The 21639-nt window shown below is 46.2% G+C and overlaps 1 protein-coding gene across 4 annotated transcripts in view; it reads left to right on the plus strand.

The window, feature by feature from the left end:
• LOC106610178 (lipopolysaccharide-responsive and beige-like anchor protein) overlaps positions 1-21639 on the plus strand; it is a 296378-nt gene that overhangs the window by 29643 nt on the left and 245096 nt on the right. For all 4 annotated transcript variants that reach the window (XM_045722742.2, XM_045722744.2, XM_082978435.1 and 1 more), the window contains exons 2-4: positions 10627-10713; positions 10992-11136; positions 19138-19238. In XM_045722742.2, coding sequence (XP_045578698.1) covers positions 10627-10713; positions 10992-11136; positions 19138-19238 — 333 coding nt within the window. The remainder of the gene's footprint in view (positions 1-10626; positions 10714-10991; positions 11137-19137; positions 19239-21639) is intronic.

Consider the following 21639-nt stretch of genomic DNA (forward strand, 5'->3'; position numbering starts at 1 on the left):
TGTGAGATGTATGCACTTTGTACTCTTGTCTCCACTTTGATTCCTTTGTCTCTGTGCCTCATTCAGGCAAATGACTTTTAATTCAAAGGATTCCACCCGTAGAATGAATCGTGATTTCATTAGGAGAGGAAGAGAAGCATTTATAATGGAGATAATGGAAACACACACACACACACACACACACACACACACACACACACACACACACACACACACACACACACACACACACAGAATGCGTGGCAAGGAATAAGTTAGTCCTTAAATATTTCAAACTCCATACCATTTGTATTTGGGACAAATCATTCACTAAACCCTAAACTTCAACTAAATCTTGTAACAAATGTGGAAATTGAGCAAGTTGAGGTGACTAATCCGCTTGGGGTTACCCTGGATTGTAACCTGTCATGGTCAAAACATGTTGATACATCAGTAGCTAAGATGGGGAGAGTTCAGTCCATAATAAAGAGTTGCTCTGCCTTTTTAACAACGCTATCAACAAGGCAGGTCCTACAGGTTTTGTCGCACCTGGACTACTGTTTAGTCGTGTGGTCAGGTGCCACAAGGAGAGTTCCAATTGGTTCAGAACAGGGCAGGACGGCTGGCCCTTAAATGTACATAGAGAGATAACATTGTAAATCTCTCATGGCTCAAAGTGGAGAGATGGACTTCTTCACTACTTGTTTTTGTAAGAGGTGTTGACAAGCTGAATGTACTGAGCTGTCTGTTTTTAAACTAATTGCACACAGCTCAGACACCCACGCATACCCCACAAGACAGAGGTCTTTTCACAGTCCCCAAGTCCAGAACAGACTATGGAGGTGCACAGTACTACACAGAGCCATGACTACATAGAACTCTATTCCACATCAGGTAACTGAGGCAAGCAGTAGAATCAGATTTTAAAAAACCAGATAAAAATACATGTTATGGAACAGCGCAGGCTGAAGAGACACATAAGACACACGCTCTACACACACCTGCACATGGATGTTGAGGTGGTGGAGTGGTGGTCTGAGGGAACACACTGAATGTGTTGGGGAGGATGTTATGTAATGTAAAGTCATGTTTCATTTTAATCAGTATTTAACTGTCTTATGTTGCTGGACCCCCAGGAAGAGTAGCTGCTGCCTTGGCAGGAACTAATGGGGATCCATAGTAAATACAAACACAACTAAAAACACACACACACAGTCAGACGGAGAAGAACAGGCAACAGTAGTGCTGTGTATGAGTAGCCTGGCTTCACATCACTGTGTCTACTACGGGTCATTTGAAGAGAGACATTTCCCCTGTGGTTCAAAATGCCCATCATTTGTTTCTGGCTCTGATCTTCCCCTGCATCACATGACCTCATCCATGGCTGCTGTTGATCTTATCCCCATGTACTCCTCTCCTGCCCCTAGGAACTCTGACTACCCTCTGTGATCTCCACTGGTTCTATCCTCTGACTACCCTCTGGGATCTCCACTGGTTCTATCCTCTGACTACCCTCTGTGATCTCCACTGGTTCTATCCTCTGACTACCCTCTGGGATCTCCACTGGTTCTATCCTCTGACTACCCTCTGGGATCTCCACTGGTTCTATCCTCTGACTACCCTCTGGGATCTCCACTGGTTCTATCCTCTGACTACCCTCTGGGATCTCCACTGGTTCTATCCTCTGACTACCCTCTGGGATCTCCACTGGTTCTATCCTCTGACTACCCTCTGGGATCTCCACTGGTTCTATCCTCTGACTACCCTCTGGGATCTCCACTGGTTCTATCCTCTGACTACCCTCTGGGATCTCCACTGGTTCTATCCTCTGACTACCCTCTGGGATCTCCACTGGTTCTATCCTCTGACTACCCTCTGGGATCTCCACTGGTTCTATCCTCTGACTACCCTCTGGGATCTCCACTGGTTCTATCCTCTGACTACCCTCTGGGATCTCCACTGGTTCTATCCTCTGACTACCCTCTGGGATCTCCACTGGTTCTATCCTCTGACTACCCTCTGGGATCTCCACTGGTTCTATCCTCTGACTACCCTCTGGGATCTCCACTGGTTCTATCCTCTGACTACCCTCTGGGATCTCCACTGGTTCTATCCTCTGACTACCCTCTGGGATCTCCACTGGTTCTATCTAAACTTGATGGTTGCTCACTAGCACAGTCCCCCTAATCATTAGCCCTAACTAGCCCTGTTCTATTCACTGGGAATTCTGGTGGTGTAGGGTAGACTTCTAATAACTGGGGATCACTGCAATTAGCCTAGTAAGGCATTTCTACCTCTGGGTCTGTATTCACAGAGATTCTCAGAATAGAAGTGTTGGTCTATGATCAGGTCTTATTCATTCCTGTCTTATTCATTATTATCTGAAAGGCAAAACTGTTCCTAGATCAGCACTTCTACTGTGAATATTGGCCCTGGTGTTTTCCTACTGCCATTACCCCTACAATTCCCCCACCTAATTCCATAAGTTCCATGGAGATAGGTTGTTTGTGCTCTGCTCTGCTGCTGTGCTTGTGCTCACCCATGATTAATTTAGAATGGCCTCGGGACTGAACTGCCAGGCTAGGAGGCTAGGTTACGCAGAAGGGGATCTGGTGACTCCTGGAACAAAGACAATGGTTAGACGGAGAGACTTGGATAGAGAACGAGAGATGACGAGAGGGCAGTTGGAGAGATGACGAGAGGGCAGTTGGATGGAAAGAGAGGAAGGCTGTTGCTGCTGTGTCTCCCTGCCTGTCTGGTCTGGCCACATGACCTTCAAAGCACCTCATACACAGGCTCTCTGGGTAGAACAATCCCTCACTCCTATGATTCACCATTTCTGTGCAGTTTGAGAGAGGGGCTTATATCCATTTTGATGCCCATTGCTTCTTTTTTTGTGTTATGCTAGTGTGGATATTCAATCAATCAATCAAATTGAATTATAAAGCCCTTTTACATCAGCCGATGTCACAAAGAAAGTGCTGTATAGATACCCAGCCTAAAACACCAAACTAGATGTAGAAGCACGGTGGCTAGGAAAAACTCCCTAGAAAGGCCGGAACCTAGGAAGAAACCTAGAGAGGAGCCAGGCTCTGCGGGGTGGCCAGTCCCCTTTGGCTGTGCCGGGTGGAGATTATAACAGAACATGGCCAAGATGTTCAAATGTTCATAGATGACCAGCAGGGTCAGATAATAATATTCACAGTGGTTGTAGAGGGTGCAACAGGTCAGCACCTCCGGAGTAAATGTCAGTTGGCTTTTCATAGCCGATCATTCAGAGTTAGAGACAGCAGGTGCGATAGAGAGAGAGTCCAAAACAGCAGGTCCAGGACAAGGTAGCACGTCCGGTGAACAGGTCAGAGTTCCATAGCCGCAGGCAGAACAGTTGAAACTGGAGCAGCAGTATGACCAGGTGGACTGGGGACAGCAAGGAGTCATCAGGCCAGGTAGTCCTGAGGCATGGTCCTAGGGCTTAGGTCCTCCGAGAGAAGGAGAGAGCGAGCATACTTAAATTAACACAGGACACCGGATAAGACAGGAGAAATACTCCAGATATAACAGACTGACCCTAGCCCCTCCGACACAAACTATTGCAGCATAAATACTGGAGGCTGAGACAGGAGGGGTCGGGAGACACTGTGGCCCTGTCCGACGATACCCCTCGACAGGGCCAACCAGGCAGGATATAACCCCACCCACTTTGCCAAAGCACAGCCCCCACACCAGTAGAGGGATATCTTCACTAGAGGGGTATCTTCACTAGAGGGATATCTTCAACCACCAACCTACTACCCTGAGACAAGGCCGTTTATAGCCCACGAAGATCTCCCCCACGGCACGAACCCGAGGGGGGTGCCAACCCAGACAGGAAGATCACGTCAGTGACTCAACCCACTGAAGTGATGCACCCCTCCTAGGGACTGCATGGAAGAGCACCAGTAAGACAATGACTCAGCCCCCGTAATAAGGTTAGAGGCAGAGAATCCCAGTGGAGAGAGGGGAACCGGCCAGGCAGAGACAGCAAGGGCAGTTCGTCGCTCCAGTGCCTTTCCGTTCACCTTCACACCCCTGGGCCAGACTACACTCAATCATAGGACCTGCTGAAGAGATGAGTCTTCAATAAAGAATTAAAGGTCGAGACCGAGTCTGCATATTTTGGAACAGACCAATGGAAAGCTGGCGTGTGTGCTGTTTTGAGTGAAGTTGACAGAAAACAGGTAGCCTTTAACTGCTACAGTACTTGAGGTAAACGTGAGTCAGCAGAAATATTTGACTTCATGTTTAATGTTTAAAATCTATTACCCTAGAAACTAGGCTACTTTATAAACTATTCAGCTCTTAGGCTGCTTGCTGACTGAAATTGGAGGGCCTCGATTTTACAACTCTTTTCAGTGTGCCCACAACAATGGATTCTTCCCTGTTTTGTCTTTCTATGCTGTCACCGCTGCTCAGTCAGACCTCCATTGTGGAGGCAAGGAGGTGATATTTGTAGAGTTTTACTGCTAAGTGGCGGGCGGCTCCCCCATGGTCCTGCCTCCTGCAGGTTATAGGCTGTGTCCCAAATGGCACCCTATTCAAAGTGCACTACTTCTGAACAAATGGGGAATAGGGTACCATTTGGGACGCAGGCAATAGTCTGACTCTGGGTGATTACATCATCGATTGAGGTAATAGATTCGCTGAGCTCTTTGTGTGGCTCACCACATTTTAGGCTAGCGGTGCTCCTACTCCAACGATGAGTTGCAAGGTACACAGGAGGAAGTGCAGCAGACTATATTGTAGTACTTTCATCAGTCTGAGGTTTTCTGTTGCTTCAGGCTCAGTTTGTAAAATAATATTTTCAGTGAGCGTTCTGCTGTGGGCTGCTTGCTCAGATTTTCATGTGTTTCTTGCCAATCCATACATCCAAATAATGTCAAAGTACTTTTAACTTGATCTAAATCAAAGCTACATCCCATAGATTAATTTATAACACATTTGAATTCTAAACTGCCATAATTCTAAGCTCTAATCTCAAATATCAGCAGTGAGATATGAGGTAGGCATTTCTCAATTACACTCCGGCACCAGAAGACGATTAAACGTGATAAATTAAGCCTATTAAAACCCTGCTAAGTATAAGCAGGTCCTAATATTAAAAGTAAATAGCTGAGATTTTTTCTTTACTGATATTTCTCTCCCATCGCAGTGGAGGATGGTAAAGGCTTTATCTGGAAGGGAAAATATGAAGGCTAGTGAGATATTAATGGTAATTAGGAAATACTTATAAATGCATTGAACTTTTGTTCTAAAATGGGCACGGTATCATTTGCGTAACTTCAAAGTTAGGCGAGTGGGTTATACTATTAATTATAAACTGGGTGGTTGAAGCCCTGAATGCTGATTGGCTGACAGCTGTGGTATATCAGACCGTATACCACGGGTATGATAAAACATTTATTTTTACTGCTCTAGGTAACCAGTTTATAATAGCAATAAGGCACCTTGGAGGTTTGTGATATATGACCAATATACCACAGCTAAGGGCTGTATTCAGCCACTCCACATTGCGTAGTGTGTAAGAACAGCCCTTAGCCGTGGTATATTGGCCATATACCACATCCCCTCGGGGCTTATTGCATAATTAAACTGAATTTGTGCCAAAAAGGACGTTTCTTTTTACTGTGGTGTTCAGTGGAAGGAAGTGGAATTGTGGTCAGTGATCGTAACTTGCCCGTAGAAGGCAGTTTTTATTATGTGGTTTATGAATAGCTTATCTGTTTAAAATACATATTTTACTATCTCTGGCTGTCTGACCGGTTTTTGAAGAAATGATATCTATGGTACTCTACAGATAGGCCTGGCTAAGTTCCTGAGAAAGGTGAGGTTGGGTTAGGACATTCTCTTGTACTTAGACCTGCTTATTCACCCAAATTCCTCCTCTTGGGGGTCTCATCACTCCATTCTGACTGACTCTATTTCAGCTTGAATATCAACCTTACGAGAACATCATTAACAACTCAACTGGTACAGACACACACGGCTGCTTTTAATGTCGATGCGCTGGCACTCGTGGCGTCTCAACCATTAGCCTCTCATCTCAACCTTCTGAGCTTTCATCCTTTTAACACACACACACACAGGCTGAGTGAACTCAGTACTCACACACTGACCTCCCTCTAGGCCAGTGCTGCCACCACTGTGGCTTCGCCATCCTCATGTGACTCCCCTCTCCCATCCTCTCTCCCCTGTCACCTGACTGTCGAATGTCTGACTCGCCCAGAGTGTCAGGCTCGTAAATCACCTGTTGCTGTAGAAAACATCCATTAACACAATCCCGACTGGGTGGGGGGGCCCCCCAAAATGCTAATGACTGTATGATTTATCAGCTACTGCAACGCTAGGAATGAAGGGAAGAGGGAAAGAATGTCACTGCTTTTATTTTATTTATTATTTTTCACTTTATTTTATTTAACCTTTATTTAACTAGGCAAGTCGGTTAATTAAGAACAAATTCTTATTTGCAATGACGGCCAAACCCGGATGACGCTGGGCCAATTGTGCACCGCCCTATGGGACTATTCAATCACGGCCAGTTGTGATGCAGTCTGGAATCGAACCAGGGTCATTAGTGACGCCTCTAGCACTGAGATGCAGTGTCTTAGACCGCTGCGCCGCTCGGGAGCCCAATGGCTAATGGCCAGAGAGGGGAGGAGGAGGATGGGGGAAGGGAGCAATCACTTTCTGATGAACAAATCATTTACATAGCTAGCCTTTAAATAAATAAATAAATAAATAAATAAATATTTAAATAAAGGATTTTTTTTTTGGCACCTAACCATCATTGCCACCACTCCACAATCACACACTTTAGGTCCTACCTCTGAGGAGTCATGGATTGGATCAGCAGCTGTGTCTGAATGACGTATTTGGTTTGTGTGTGTGTTTGTTAGTGTGGGGTCTATGGACGTATGACGTGAGCGTGTGTTTGTCGGGGTGGCACGGTCTGTTATCATTGCTTTTATCTCCTGGCTTGGTTGTCCATGGTGACAGGGGGCTACCCTGATTCCTCCTCAGCCCCCCACCTTCTGTTAATCCTGCTTGACTCATTTTAATGGGACAGGTTCCCATCAAACACAGCTTGAGGATATAATTTCATCCTAATCAAATTGTCTTCTCACCGCCTGTCTCGTGGCAAATGGTGGCGATCCCTCTTTGCTTTCCGTCCAGTGACAGGCCCTTCTTATTGATTCGACACCTTGCGCCCCATCTTAGTTAGTTTTGACATGTGCGTCGTTATTTTCCTTCTTATCACTTTCTATTAGGCAGGGTTCAATCATAAAAATGTCATCGCCACTATTAAATAAATGACAAATCATGACATTTATAGCTTGTACAATATATTTCCAGACACACAGAATGTTATTCCTTCCTTAGCTATAGGGCACTCTCTCTCTCCACACACACACACACACACACACACACACACACACACACACACACACACACACAAAGCCCCCATGTAGATAACCTTTTCCATGCTAAAGGTAGCATAATACATTCATTGACATCCTGCTGGCGTGGAAATAATACGATTCATGTTTTTGGAGGCAAAACATGTTTGCACATAGTGTGTGTGCACAAACACCAGCTGAGAAACACAACACACTGGCAGCGCCTAGATTAAATAAATAATATGCATGAAAGGTAAAGTAAAAAGCCAGGTTTCAAACAGGGAACACATAACTGACAAAACAACTCACCTAAGGGAATAGCTATCTATCAAATATATATTTATTTTCTTTGAATATACTCGTTACAAATCTTGGATTTACAACAGAAACAATGCGTTATATAGACCTACACCTGAAATATATATATATATATATATATATATATATATATATATATATATGAGGTTTATATCTGAGGTTTATCACATCCTAGATGCCAGTTCTGTGATGTCTCTATGTTCTCATAGCTGTAGGGTGATCCTGACTAATATGTCACGTCTGCCAGCACCAGTTGTTGCCATGACCTTACAAGATTAAAGTCAGGCTCTAAATAGGCTCCTCTCCCAACCAGCCGTTCTGTTGTGTTGCTGCTGCATTGTGTTTGAGAAGTATGGAGGTCAGAAAGAGGCTAGAGTTAGACGACTACAGCCTGTATTCCACTCAGGACCAGAGAATATGAGCAGAGTGTAGCGAGGAGCGGAGTGTGCCCAATTTGACTGGAGCGCGGAGCGAGTTTCCCAAAAGCTGGAGCTTCGACCTTCTCACCCGCTCCAATTTCGCCCCATTAGAGCTTCAACAGAGCGCACTTCACGAGCTCAGGTTATGCCCGGCCCAGCATGCATCTGTAGTCTACTTGTGTGCTGCTATAGCTCCTTCCTTTAGCTGCTGTCATGGAGTTCCCTAAATATTTTCATAAAGAATCTGATAAAACACACAGGTGAAAAATCAAGGTGACTTACAAAGATGAGAGAGAGCTGGTGTATTACTGCGTGCACACACTAACAGAAAGGAACGAGGTGGGGAGCTAGCTAAGTGTGTCATTGTAGCAAAGTATTTATAAACTAAAAGTCAGTTCTCTTAAGTTTTGTTCTGTTGTCTATTCACTAGGCCATCATTGATTTTGGCCCAATAGGCCAGGCATATTACCTCTTTCAAGGAGCTTTCCGTTTTGATAGGTTTATTTGACCTAAAATCATTAAGGCCTACCTACATAAAACAACAACAATTATGCATCCTGCCAGCCTGACAAGAGTGGCCCGGAGGGTGTTTCGCATCCCCAGTGGTTCTGCAGGCGTGGAGAGGGTGCTCTCTGTTGCTGGCCTGCTCTCCAGGCACCAACCCATGAGCATGAGAACCACAGACTCTGGCCAAACCCGTGTTTCTAAAAATGAATTAAAGGCACTGTAGACTGAGCCTAATAAGGCATTTTTCTTTTCATTTGTATTTCATTTTCAGTAAGTCACAGCATACATGTGAAATTTATAGATTATAATGGTTGAATACAACATGGTGTTTAAATAATGAGAGCTTAATGTCCCTGCCAGGCTAGTGTGTCGTACTCGCAAATGCTTCAAAATGTATTTCTTTGTAGGCTATAGCCTTGAAATAATATAGCCTAAATAATTCATTTTTGTTCTTCAACTACCTGTATTGGCACCTGACCTATTTATAACGTTTATATGCTGTTTAATAAGACATGTAGCCTATTTGAAATGATGAGCGCTACTTAGTCTTTCTTACTCTTTTCTTGTTGTTTATTTCAATTATTTTCATTCAAATGAAATGGTTTGGTTTCAGTACTTCAAAACCAAATGGTAGGTCCAGGTAGTCACAAAAATAGATGGGTGTTGGTTAAATTGTGATTTTAATGGCCTCCCGAGTGGTGCAGCGGTCTAATGCACTGCATCGCAGTGTTTGAAGTGTCAATACAGACCCGGGTTCGATCCCAGGCTGTGTCACAGCCGACTGTGACCGGGAGACCCATGAGGCGGCGCACAATTGGCCCAGCATCATTTGGGTTAGGGGAGGGTTTGGCAGGCCAGGATTTCCTTGTCCCATCACGCTCTAGCGACTCCTTGTGGCGGGCCGGGCGCCTGCAAGTTGTCTTCGGTGGCCTGCAAGCTGTCTTCAGTCGCCAGCTGGACGGTGTTTCCTTCAACACATTGGTGCGGCTTGCTTCCGGGTGTGTCAAGAAGGAGTGCGGCTTGGCCAGGGTCGTGTTTCGGAGGACGCATGGCTATCGACCTTTGCCTCTCCCGAGTCCGTAGGGGAGTTGCAGCGATGGTACAAGATTGTAACTACCAATTGGATATCATGAAATTGGGGGAGAAAAAGGGGTAAAGTACCCTAAATTAAGTGATAAAAAATAAATAAAAAAATACGAATGGAGCGAATTTGAAGCAGCAGTTTTTCTTCTCCTGCGAGCAAGGAGCGGTTTTTAGTGGAGCGGTTGGAAAGGACGTGGAGTGCCGGAGCGGTCTCCATGAGTGGGATTTCCCACCGCTCAACTTCGCTCACATACTCTGCTCAGGACCAGGCAGGGTTTTATCATCTGGGATGTGTTTCATTTCAGGGAGGAATAACTACCCTCCGCTGTGCCCTTGTTCACTTGTCTTCACAGAATATGACAGCATTGAGGTGAAATAGGGCAGAGGGGAGTGGAGCATCTTTCTGTATTGAAGCCCAGCCTGCTCCATTGTTCACATCCTTGTACACATGTGAGACAACTGGATCGGATAGGTAACAGCAGTATGATAGAAGCTAGGCAGAATAAAGCTCAACCCATTCCTCTAATCTAGTTGTCCAGCAGGCCTGAGCCACAGAGGATCAGATGTTTAGAAATACATCATCCGGCTTGGTCCAGGCATTTGGTTATACAGTTGATGTGGCCCAGGAACCTGTGCCAGGGGTTTTATAAATAGGTGTGAGGGTAAAGCTCAGTGGCATATGCTAATCCAATTGCAATGGAGATGTTGTTTTTGACTCTGTGCTTTTGAATTGCGTAGGTAGATGAATCAACTCTCTCTCCATCTTTCTTTCTCCCTCTCTCTCTCTCTTTCTTTCTCACTTTCTCTCGCTCTCGCTCTCTCATTCTCTCCCTCTCTCATTCTCTTTCTATTTTACCCTCATCTCGCCCTCTCCTCTCTCTCTCTAGTTGGTGGGGGGCCAGTTTGACCTGGAGATGAACTTCATTATCCAGGAGCAGGACAGCATTGTGTGCATGGTGGAGCTGCTGGACAAGGTGGGTGCTACACACACAAAATGAAATGGAACAATATTTATAATATAATCTAGGGTGGATGAGTTGTGGCTGTACACACATAGAAATACACAGAGAGAAATAGATTTTCTGCCAGCCCACCCATCGTGGTCTCATTGACTTGAATGGGGATCCCCATTCTAGTAATTGTAGGCCTATTTCTATGGGTACATGTTAGCGGTGGAGGATTGTAAAGCGCTTTGAGCATCTGGCAAATGTCTTTCTAAATGGGATCCATTATTATTATGTCTGGTTCCCAGTGTGAGCCCACGTGCCAGGCGGAGGTGTGGAGCATCTTCACGGCTATCCTGAAGAAGAGCGTGAGGAACCTGCAGGCCTGCACGGACACGGCCCTCATCAACCTGGTCCTGGACCGCGTGGCCCACACTGACAGCATGATCGCAGGTACTGCCACAGTAACACCAGAGGCCAAAGTAATGAGGTCACCCCAGTCCTCAGTACAGTATTTAGCATGTTGACACCTACCTACAGGTCTGTCTAGTTCCCCTGGAGTGTGGATAATTGTCTCAGTCATAATCATTATCCAGTGGTTCTCCAAGTCCTGTGTTTTTATACCTTTTTAAATCCAAAGTAATGACCACTGCCTCAGTCCGAATGATTCCCTACTGTACAGGTATCTATCTCCCTTATAATGAGGAAGTGAGCTAGCCCTGTCTAATGCTCCTCACCTTCCCTCATCAAGACTAGCCAGTTGACGGCACTATTCTGTGTGTCTGAGAAGAGACTACTTTGTCTTGCAGCAACTGAAGCACTGAGGAGGTGCGGACACCCATGGACAGACAGACAGACACACACACACACATCATCATCATTAGATTAGGAGTCTGTGTGCAGACCTGACAACATCACTCAGCCTTGCGCTAACCCACTGCCCAGTCAGAGAAGTGACTCCCACACCAGTCAGTAGACACAATCACCAGCCTCAATCACTCACCAGACTCTCACCCAGTTATTAATGAGGCCAAAACAACTCTTCTAAAGCTCAATGACTGACCACTGGCCTGGCAGAGCAGGATGATCAGCCTTAGCATAATGAAACCATTAGCCCAGGGAACATTAACATGCAGTCCAGGCCAGACAGACAGACGGACAAACCCAGGGAACATGGACATGCAGTCCAGGCCAGACGGACAGACAAAGCCAGGGAACATGGACATGCAGTCCAGGCCAGACAGACAGACGGACAAACCCAGGGAACATGGACATGCAGTCCAGGACAGACGCGACAGACAAAGCCAGGGAACATGGACATGCAGTCCAGGCCAGACTGACGGACAGACAAAGCCAGGGAACATGGACATGCAGTCCAGGCCAGACAGACAGACAGACAAACCCAGGGAACATGGACATGCAGTCCAGGCCAGACAGACAGACAAAACCAGGGAACATGGACATGCAGTCCAGGCCAGACAGGCAGACGGACAAACTCAGGGAACATGGACATGCAGTCCAGGCCAGACAGGCAGACGGACAAACTCAGGGAACATGGACATGCAGTCCAGGCCAGCAGGCAGACAGACAAACCCAGGGAACATGAACATGCAGTCCAGGCCAGCATGCGACAGACAAACCCAGGGAACATGAACATGCAGTCCAGGCCAGATAGACAGACGGACAGACAAACCCAGGGAACATGAACATGAACAGTACAGTCCAGGCCAGACAGACGGACGGACAAACCCAGGGAACATGGATGTGCAGTCCTGACCAGACAGAAAGACAGACAAACCCAGGTAACATGGACATGCAGTCCAGACAGACAAACCCAGGTACATGGACATGCAGTCCAGGCCAGACAGACGGATAGGCAAACCCAGGGAACATGGACGTGCAGTCCAGGCCAGACAGACAGATGAACAGACAAACCCAGGGAACATGAACGTGCAGTCCAGGCCAGACAGACAGATGAACAGACAAACCCAGGGAACATGGACATGCAGTCCAGGCCAGACAGACAGATGAACAGACAAACCCAGGGAACATGGACATGCAGTCCAGGCCAGACAGACAGATGAACAGACAAACCCAGGGAACATGGACATGCAGTCCAGGCCAGACAGACAAACTCTTTTTACACTAATGTGCCAACCCGAACCGACTGCACTTGCTCCGATATTTTCTTTTCACATCGTCCTTTCAGCATGTCTCCGGCAATTATGGTGTAACCAGGCCATTGCAATATGTTTTGACTCTGCTTGGCTCAGTAGTGTGAAACGCATTAGGCTGTTAGATCAGATGGCGCCTCTCCCTCTCCTTCCATGGCTGGTGTGTGTCAGTCCTCTGATGCCCCAGGTCGCTCTGGGAGGCTATAGAACATCTCTCTGTTCACTGAGATGAAAATGGTCCTCCATGGCATTAGCCAGTAATGTGTCTTATTATAGGCTGAATGCCAGGGGGAGTGTGCATTGATAACCCAATCAATACACATTACTGGCTAATGCCATGGAGGACCATTTTCATCTCAGTGAACAGAGAGAGATGTTCTATAGCCCCCCCCCCCCCGCCCAACACGGCTAGAATCCACTACTCCACCGGATTCTTGCCGTAAACTCTGGACCTTTGCATCGGATCATCGCTGCTAGCTAGCTGCTACTGAGTGGCTATAGTGGCTACAGCCCCTGAAGCTAGCACCAGTTAGCCGCGAGCCAGGCGCATCTCCCGGCTAGCAAACGAAATTACAACAACTACATTACCTCTTTCGCCAACTGACCTGGACCCTTCGTCGATAAGGAGCCCCGCCGTTCCACCACGACTGGTCTGCCGACGTAACTCTATCCGCTGTGCCCTCAACCGGCCTTTGCTGGACGTCGGAGCAAGTGCTTCTACTAGCCCCGGCCAGCTAACTTTAAACGCTGTGTCTCCCACTTGCTAGGTAGTAACGACTACCCAGCAGCTTCCCTGTTTCATCTACTGCTGTTCACTGGACACTATGATCACTTGGCTACATAGCTGATGCCTGCTGGACTATTCATTAATCACTGTACTCCATTTTGTTTATGTTTTGTTTATTTGTTGGCCCCAGCCTCGAACTCAGGCCCTGTGTGTAGTTAACTGACCCTCTCTGCCCATTCATTGCCATTTTACCTGTTGTCGTCTTAGCTGATTAGCTGTTGTCTTACCCGTTGTCTTAGTTAGGTCTACCAATCAACACCTTTGATTGCTTTATGCATCACTTTGTCTCTCTCAAATGTCAATATGCCATGTATATTGTTGTTTAGGATAGTTATCATTGTTTTAGTTTACTGCGGAGCCCCTAGTCCCACTCAACATGCCTCAGATACCTCTTTTGTCCCACCTCCCACACAGGTGGTGACCTCACCCAGCATAACTAGTGCCTCCAGAGATGCAACCTCTCTCATCGTCACTCAATGTCTGGGTTTACCTCCACTGTACCCGCACCCCACCATACCCCTGTCTGTACATTATGCCCTGAATCTGTTCTACCACATCCAGAAATCTGCTCCTTTTATTCTCTGTCCCCAACGCACTAGACGACCAGTTTTGATAGCCTTTAGCCGTACCCTCATCCTACTCCTCCTCTGTTCCTCAGGTGAAGTGGAGGTTAACACAGGCCCTGCGTGTCCCCAGGCACTCTCATTTGTTGACTTTTGTAACCGAAAAAGCCTTGGTTTCATGCATGTTAACATCAGAAGCCTCCTCCCTAAGTTTGTTTTACTCACTGCTTTAGCACACTGCCAACCCTGATGTCCTTGCCGTGTCTGAATCCTGGCTTAGGAAGGCCACCAAAAATTCGGAGATTTCCATCCCCAACTACAACATTTTCCGTCAAGATGGAACTGCCAAAGGGGGAGGAGTTGCAATCTACTGCAGAGATAGCTTGCAAAGTTGTGTCATACTTTCCAAGTCTATGCCCAAACAGTTTGAGCTTCTAATTTTAAAAATTAATCTCTCCAGAAATAAGTCTCTCACTGTTGCCGCCTGTTATAGACCCCCCTCAGCTCCCAGCTGTGCCCTGGACACCATATGTGAATTGATTGCCCCCCATCTATCTGCAGAGTTCGTTTTGTTTGGTGATCTAAACTGGGATATGCTTAACACCCCGACAGTCCTACATTCTAAGGTAGATGCCCTCAATCTCACACAAATTATCAAGGAACCCACCAGGTACAACTCTAAATCTGTAAACATGGGCACCCTCATAGATATTATCCTGACCAACTTGCCCTCCAAATACACCTCTGCTGTTTTCAATCAGGATCTCAGCGATCACTGCCTCATTGCCTGCATCCGCTATGGGTCTGTGGTCAAACTACTACCCATCACTGTCAAACGCTCCCTAAAACGCTTATGCGAGCAGGCCTTTCTAATCGACCTGGCCCGGGTATCCTGGAAGGATATTAACCTCATCCCGTCATTCGAGGATGCCTGGTCGTTCTTTAAAAGTAATTTCCTCACCATCTTAAATAAGCATCCAGCATTCAAAAAATGTAGAACTAAGAACAGATATAGCCCTTGGTTCACTCCAGACCTGACTGCTCTCGACCAGCACAAAAACATCCTGTGGCGGACTGCAATAGCATCGAATAGTCCCCGCGATGTGCAAGTTTTCAGGGAAGTCAGGAACCAATACACGCAGTCAGTCAGGAAAGCAAAGGCTAGCTTTTTCAAACAGAAATTTGCATCCTGTAACTCCAAAAAGTTGTGGGACACTGTAAAGTCCATGGAGAATAAGAGCAGCACCTCCCAGCTGCCCACTGCACTGAGGCTAGGTAACACTGTCACCACGATAAATCCACGATAATCGAGAATTTCAATAAGCATTTCTCTATGGCTGGCCATGCTTTCCTCCTGGCTACCCCGGCCAACAGCTCCGCACCCCCCCCCGCAGCTAGTTGCCCAAGCCTCCCCAGCTTCTCCTTCACCCAAATCCAGATAGCAGATGTTCTGAAAGAGCTGCAAAACCTGGACCCGTACAAATCAGCTGGGCAAGCAATCTGGCAATCTGGACCCTCTCTTTCTAAAGTTATCCGCCTCCATTGTTGCAACCCCTATTACCAGTCTGTTTAACCTCTCTTTCGTATCGTCCGAGATCCCTAAAGATTGGAAAGCTGCCGCGGTCATCACCCTCTTTAAAGGGAGTGACACTCTAGACCCAAACTGTTATAGACCTATATCCATCCTGCCCTGCCTTTCTAAAGTCTTCGAAAGCCATGTTAATAAACAGATCACTGACCATTTCGAATCCCACCGTACCTTCTCCGCTGTGCCATCCGGTTTCCGAGCTGGTCACGGGTGCACCTCAGCCACGCTTAAGGTACTAAACGATATCATAATCGCCATCGATAAAAGATTGTACTGTGCAGCCGTCTTCATCGACCTGGCCAAGGCTTTCGACTGTGAATCACCGTATTCTTATCGGCAGACTCAACAGCCTTGGTTTCTCAAATGACTGCCTCGCCTGGTTTACCAACTACTTCTCAGACAGAGTTCAGTGTGTCAAATCGGAGGGCCTGTTGTCCGGACCTCTCACAGTCTCTATGGGGGTACCACAGGGTTCAATTCTTGGGCCGACTCTTTTCTCTGTATATATCAATGATGTCGCTCTTGCTGCTGGTGATTCCCTGATCCACCTCTACGCAGACGACACCATTCTGTATACATCTGGCCCTTCTTTGGACACTGTGTTAACAAACCTCCAATGAGCTTCAATGCCATACAACACTCCTTCCGTGGCCTCCAACTGCTCTTAAACGCTAGTAAAACTAAATGCATGCTTTTCAACCGTTCGCTGCCCGCCCGCCCGACTCTGGACGGTTCTGACCTAGAATATGTGGACAACTACAAATACCTAGGTGTCTGGCTAGACTGTAAACTCTCCTTCCAGGCTCATATTAAACATCTCCAATCCAAAATTGAATCTAGAATTGGCTTTCTATTTCGCTACAAAGCCTCCTCCACTCACGCCACCAAACATACCCTAGTAAAACTGACTATCCTACTGACTATCCTACCAATCCTCGACTTCGGCGATGTCATTTACAAAATAGCCTCCAACACTCTACTCAGCAAACTGGATGCAGTCTTTCACAGTGCCATCCGTTTTGTCACCAAGCCCCATATACCACCCACCACTGCGACATGTATGCTCTCGTCGGCAGGCCCTCGCTACATATTCGTCGCCAGACCCACTGGCTCCAGGTCATCTAAGTCTTTGCTAAGTAAAGCTCCGCCTTATCTCAGCTCACTGGTCTCGATAACAACACCCACCCGTAGCACGTGCTCCAGCAGGTATATTTCACTGGTCCTCCCCAAAGCCAACAACTCCATTGGCCACCTTTCCTTCCAGTACTCTGCTGCCAATGACTGGAACGAATTGCAAAATTCACTGAAGCTGGAGACTTATATTTCCCTTACTAACTTTAAACATCAGCTATCTGAGCAACTTACCGATCGCTGCTGCTGTACATAGCCCATCTGTAAATAGCCCATCCAATCTACCTACTTCATCCCCATATTGTTTTTAATTTACTTTTCTGCTCTTTTGCACACCAGTATTTCTACTTGCACATCATCATCTGCACATCTATCACTCCAGTGTTAATGCTAAATTGTAAGACAAAGCACTGCTTTACTTTATCTTGGCCAGGTCGCAGTTGTAAATGAGAACTTGTTCTCAACTAGCCTATGTCGTGTCTTTGGCATCATTAAAACGGAAGACATGTTTATCAAATAACTCTCTGTAATTATTATTATGCGATTAAACTGATTAATCGTGTTACTGTAATTAACTAGAAGGTCAGGGCACCAAGGAAAATATTCAGATTACAAAGATTTACACGAAACCAGTCTTCACTATGAGTCATCCATACATCAATTGTCTTAAAATAATTTATTTACTAAACTAAATAATTCACAGAATTGCATAAACAGATATGGTTACAAGGAAATGATAGGAGAATGTGCCCTAGTGGGCTAAACCGGCATGGCGGCTTGTTACACAAAGAAAGGGGGTTGGGCTTGAATGAAAGAGCGGGAAGACTGAGGAACAGAGAAAGCAGCTATGCCATTTTAAATACATTATCGTATGCATTGTAAATTACCGCCCATTTGGAAAAGGAAAATGCAATAAATATTTACTCTGAGCTGCGCTTCGGTAGGTTGGTCGTAGATGCTGGCCGTGTTGGCCAACAGAGGTCTTCCTGTCCTCGGAAGAATGTCGCTGGTGGTAAAATGGATACGTTGTAGTATCTTTGTTGTGTGTTAGACTGGATCCGTCGTCCGTCCTTTCCTAGCCCACGTCTACAGCGGCCGCTGCTAACTCAACGGCTAGGAAGTATCACTTCTGTAGTGAGTAAGGGTTCAAAGTTCATACCATTCGCAACCAAAGCTCACGCTGAGGTTGGCTTAGTTCTGTACTTGACATGTGTGTCCTTTTAACGCAGAGGCTGCAGACCTCACGTACCTGGAACAGACTGGATACATTTGGTCACTGACTTATATAGTGGCGAGGGGAGAAGGGTGTGTTTCATCGTTTATAACCCCTGTCTCTTCACAGGGGCGGGCCACTGATTGGTCAGGGCTCTTTCCTTATGAAAACCCAATTCTCTCATTTGGAAGCTAAAATTACATTTAATCTCCTAACAAACAGTTTCAATATGAAACATTTAAATTGCACAACAATTCCATGTGAATCTGATAACTAGAATGTGTAGACTTTCCCAGGTACCCTTTGTGTCCTGTCATCAGTCATAATGTCTCAGATGACAACCGAACTGACATCCATACTCATTAAGTACCTGGTATATTTCCAACTGGTTCTATTACCGAAATATGGTTCCTTTCCCCCCACTTGTTTGATGTTCCCAGACTCTATGTTTAACAAAGGCTATTCAAAAGCCCTTCAGTAGGGTCAGAGAGAGAGGGGGGAAGGGAGAAAGGTATTTATGGGGGGGGGGGGGGGGGGTCATAAACCTTACCCACAGGCCAACGTCATGACACCTACCTGGTTAAATAAAGGTGAATTTTTTATTTTTTTTTAAACCCCACATTGATGGGGAATGGCATAGCATTTCTCTACATTTGCGATAACGTGAAAATATGTGTACTCAACAAATAAAAGGTGATTTGGTTTGGATAGTATTTTAAGTGCTGAATATCTGATTACATTTTCTTTCCATGTCCTCTTTAGTATGAAGTGTTTTTGGTCTATTTGTAATCAATTCATTAAAATGTTTTATTAGCCAAGTAACAAGAGGTTACACAATGATGTTACTTTGGTTATAGAGTTTATGGAATATCCCTCTGTATGTGTATTGCTTTTCACTTTGACTCTGTTCAAGTCTGTTGTTAGGGTGTGGTAACTTGTCAGTTTCCCCTCTTCACATATGTCATATTTAACCTGTGTGTGTCCCTTCCCTCTTCCAGACCTGATGGTGGACATGCTAGGAGTGCTGGCCAGCTACAGCATCACAGTCAAGGAGCTGAAGTTGTTCTTCAGCAAACTGCAAGGAGAGAAAGGCCAATGGGTAACACATCTAGTCTAACCTTCATACCGTACCGCCCTGTCATATTTGTCTTGTAGAGAGCATGGGGAATGTGCTAGCAACACTTAAACTGGTAGCCTGTGCACAGCCTTTTAGCCTCTCTTAGCTCTGGTACCATACATCACACTATGTAGTGCAGACACACCATCGCTGTCTATTGGGCTAATCCCAAAAACATTACTGCATTATTAATGTGTAATAACTTGAGGAAGTTGCCTCTTAGCTCTGATTATGAAGGCAGTTTTATCATTCTACCTTCAACTGGGTAATGTTACGATTTAAGGAGAGGGTAAACTGATTTTAGATCAGTGTTTGGGATTAAATCACACACATTTAACAGTTGAACATAAATAGTACTATCCTATCATTTAGTTAAAGATAGTATCTGTACTTAAGATACATTAGTGGTTATAAAGTTGATGAAGAATTTGTTTTCCAACCTGGGTTTTGTCGTTTTCCACCAAGACCGCCTGGACTGTCTTGCCTAGCAGGGTGGAGTTATTACAGTACAGTGGGAAGACAGCCTGGACTGTCTTGCCTAGCAGGGTGGAGTCATTACAGTACAGTGGGAAGACAGCCTGGACGGTCTTGCCTAGCAGGGTGGAGTTATTACAGTACAGTGGGAAGACAGCCTGGACTGTCTTGCCTAGCAGGGTGGAGTTATTACAGTACAGTGGGAAGACAGCCTGGACGGTCTTGCCTAGCAGGGTGGTCATTACAGTACAGTGGGAAGACAGCCTGGACGGTCTTGCCTAGCAGGGTGGAGTTATTACAGTACAGTGGGAAGACAGCCTGGACGGTCTTGCCTAGCAGGGTGGAGTCATTACAGTACAGTGGGAAGACAGCCTGGACGGTCTTGCCTAGCAGGGTGGAGTCATTACAGTACAGTGGGAAGACAGCCTGGACGGTCTTGCCTAGCAGGGTGGAGTCATTACAGTACAGTGGGAAGACAGCCTGGACGGTCTTGCCTAGCAGGGTGGAGTCATTACAGTACAGTGGGAAGACAGCCTGGACGGTCTTGCCTAGCAGGGTGGAGTCATTACAGTACAGTGGGAAGACAGCCTGGACGGTCTTGCCTAGCAGGGTGGAGTCATTACAGTACAGTGGGAAGACAGCCTGGACGGTCTTGCCTAGCAGGGTGGAGTCATTACAGTACAGTGGGAAGACAGCCTGGACGGTCTTGCCTAGCAGGGTGGAGTCATTACAGTACAGTGGGAAGACAGCCTGGACCGTCTTGCCTAGCAGGGTGGAGTCATTACAGTACAGTGGGAAGACGGCCTGGACGGTCTTGCCTAGCAGGGTGGAGTCATTACAGTACAGTGGGAAGACGGCCTGGACGGTCTTGCCTAGCAGGGTGGAGTCATTACAGTACAGTCATTACAGTACAGTGGGAAGACAGCCTGGACGGTCTTGCCTAGCAGGGTGGAGTTATTACAGTACAGTGGGAAGACAGCCTGGACGGTCTTGCCTAGCAGGGTGGAGTCATTACAGTACAGTGGGAAGACAGCCTGGACCGTCTTGCCTAGCAGGGTGGAGTCATTACAGTAGCCCTTGTGTAAAAACAGCAGATCTAGTAGGTTGTACCATGAATATGAGTGTATATAATGTATTATCCACTGAGTCCCTGCCCCATTGAGACAGAGGGAGGGGGATAGGGAGGCCCATTGATCAGTGTGGAACCAGATTGTCAAGGAAATGAGGGCAAGCTGCTTTTGTGCTTCTCCATTTCTGTCCACCACACACACACACACACACACACACACACACACACACACACACACACACACACACACACTGCTAGCTCTGTGAAATATTATCTGAGGGTGTTGGCAAGAGATGATGCGTCTATCAGGAGTCTCTCCATCACAGGATTTGAACAGAGTGAACACAGTGTGATATGCTTACTGCAGCCTCCACAGAAATTAAACCGACCGAGGCCTTGTCGGGAAGAAAAGCTCATCAATATATTATGGAAGTTTATCAACGTTGATCACGGTTCCGTGGGTTTTGATTTACATTTGGGTTGAAAGGAAGGGGGCTCTGATCTGAAGCGGGTGACCTTGCAGCATCAACGAGAATGTAAAGTAGATCAACACAACTACTGCATTCTCAGTATAATGTTTCTAGAGAGTTCTCAACAAGATGTTGACTTGGTTAGTAGAGGTGAATATAGAAAAGCTGAAAATCGAGCTTGACTCTGTAGTTGTGGAGATGTTTTTTTGCTTGCTTACCTGCCTGTGAACTTGAACATATACAGTGCGTTCAGGAAGTATTCAGACCCCCTTGCCTTTTTCCACATTTTGTTACGTGGCCGCCTTATTTTAAATTGATTAAATAGTTTTTTTCCCTCCTCATTCTACACACAATATCCCTTAATGGCAAA

Source organism: Salmo salar, chromosome 08 (assembly GCF_965601325.2).
Source record: "Salmo salar chromosome 08, fSalSal1, whole genome shotgun sequence".
NCBI classification, from domain to species: domain Eukaryota; kingdom Metazoa; phylum Chordata; class Actinopteri; order Salmoniformes; family Salmonidae; genus Salmo; species Salmo salar.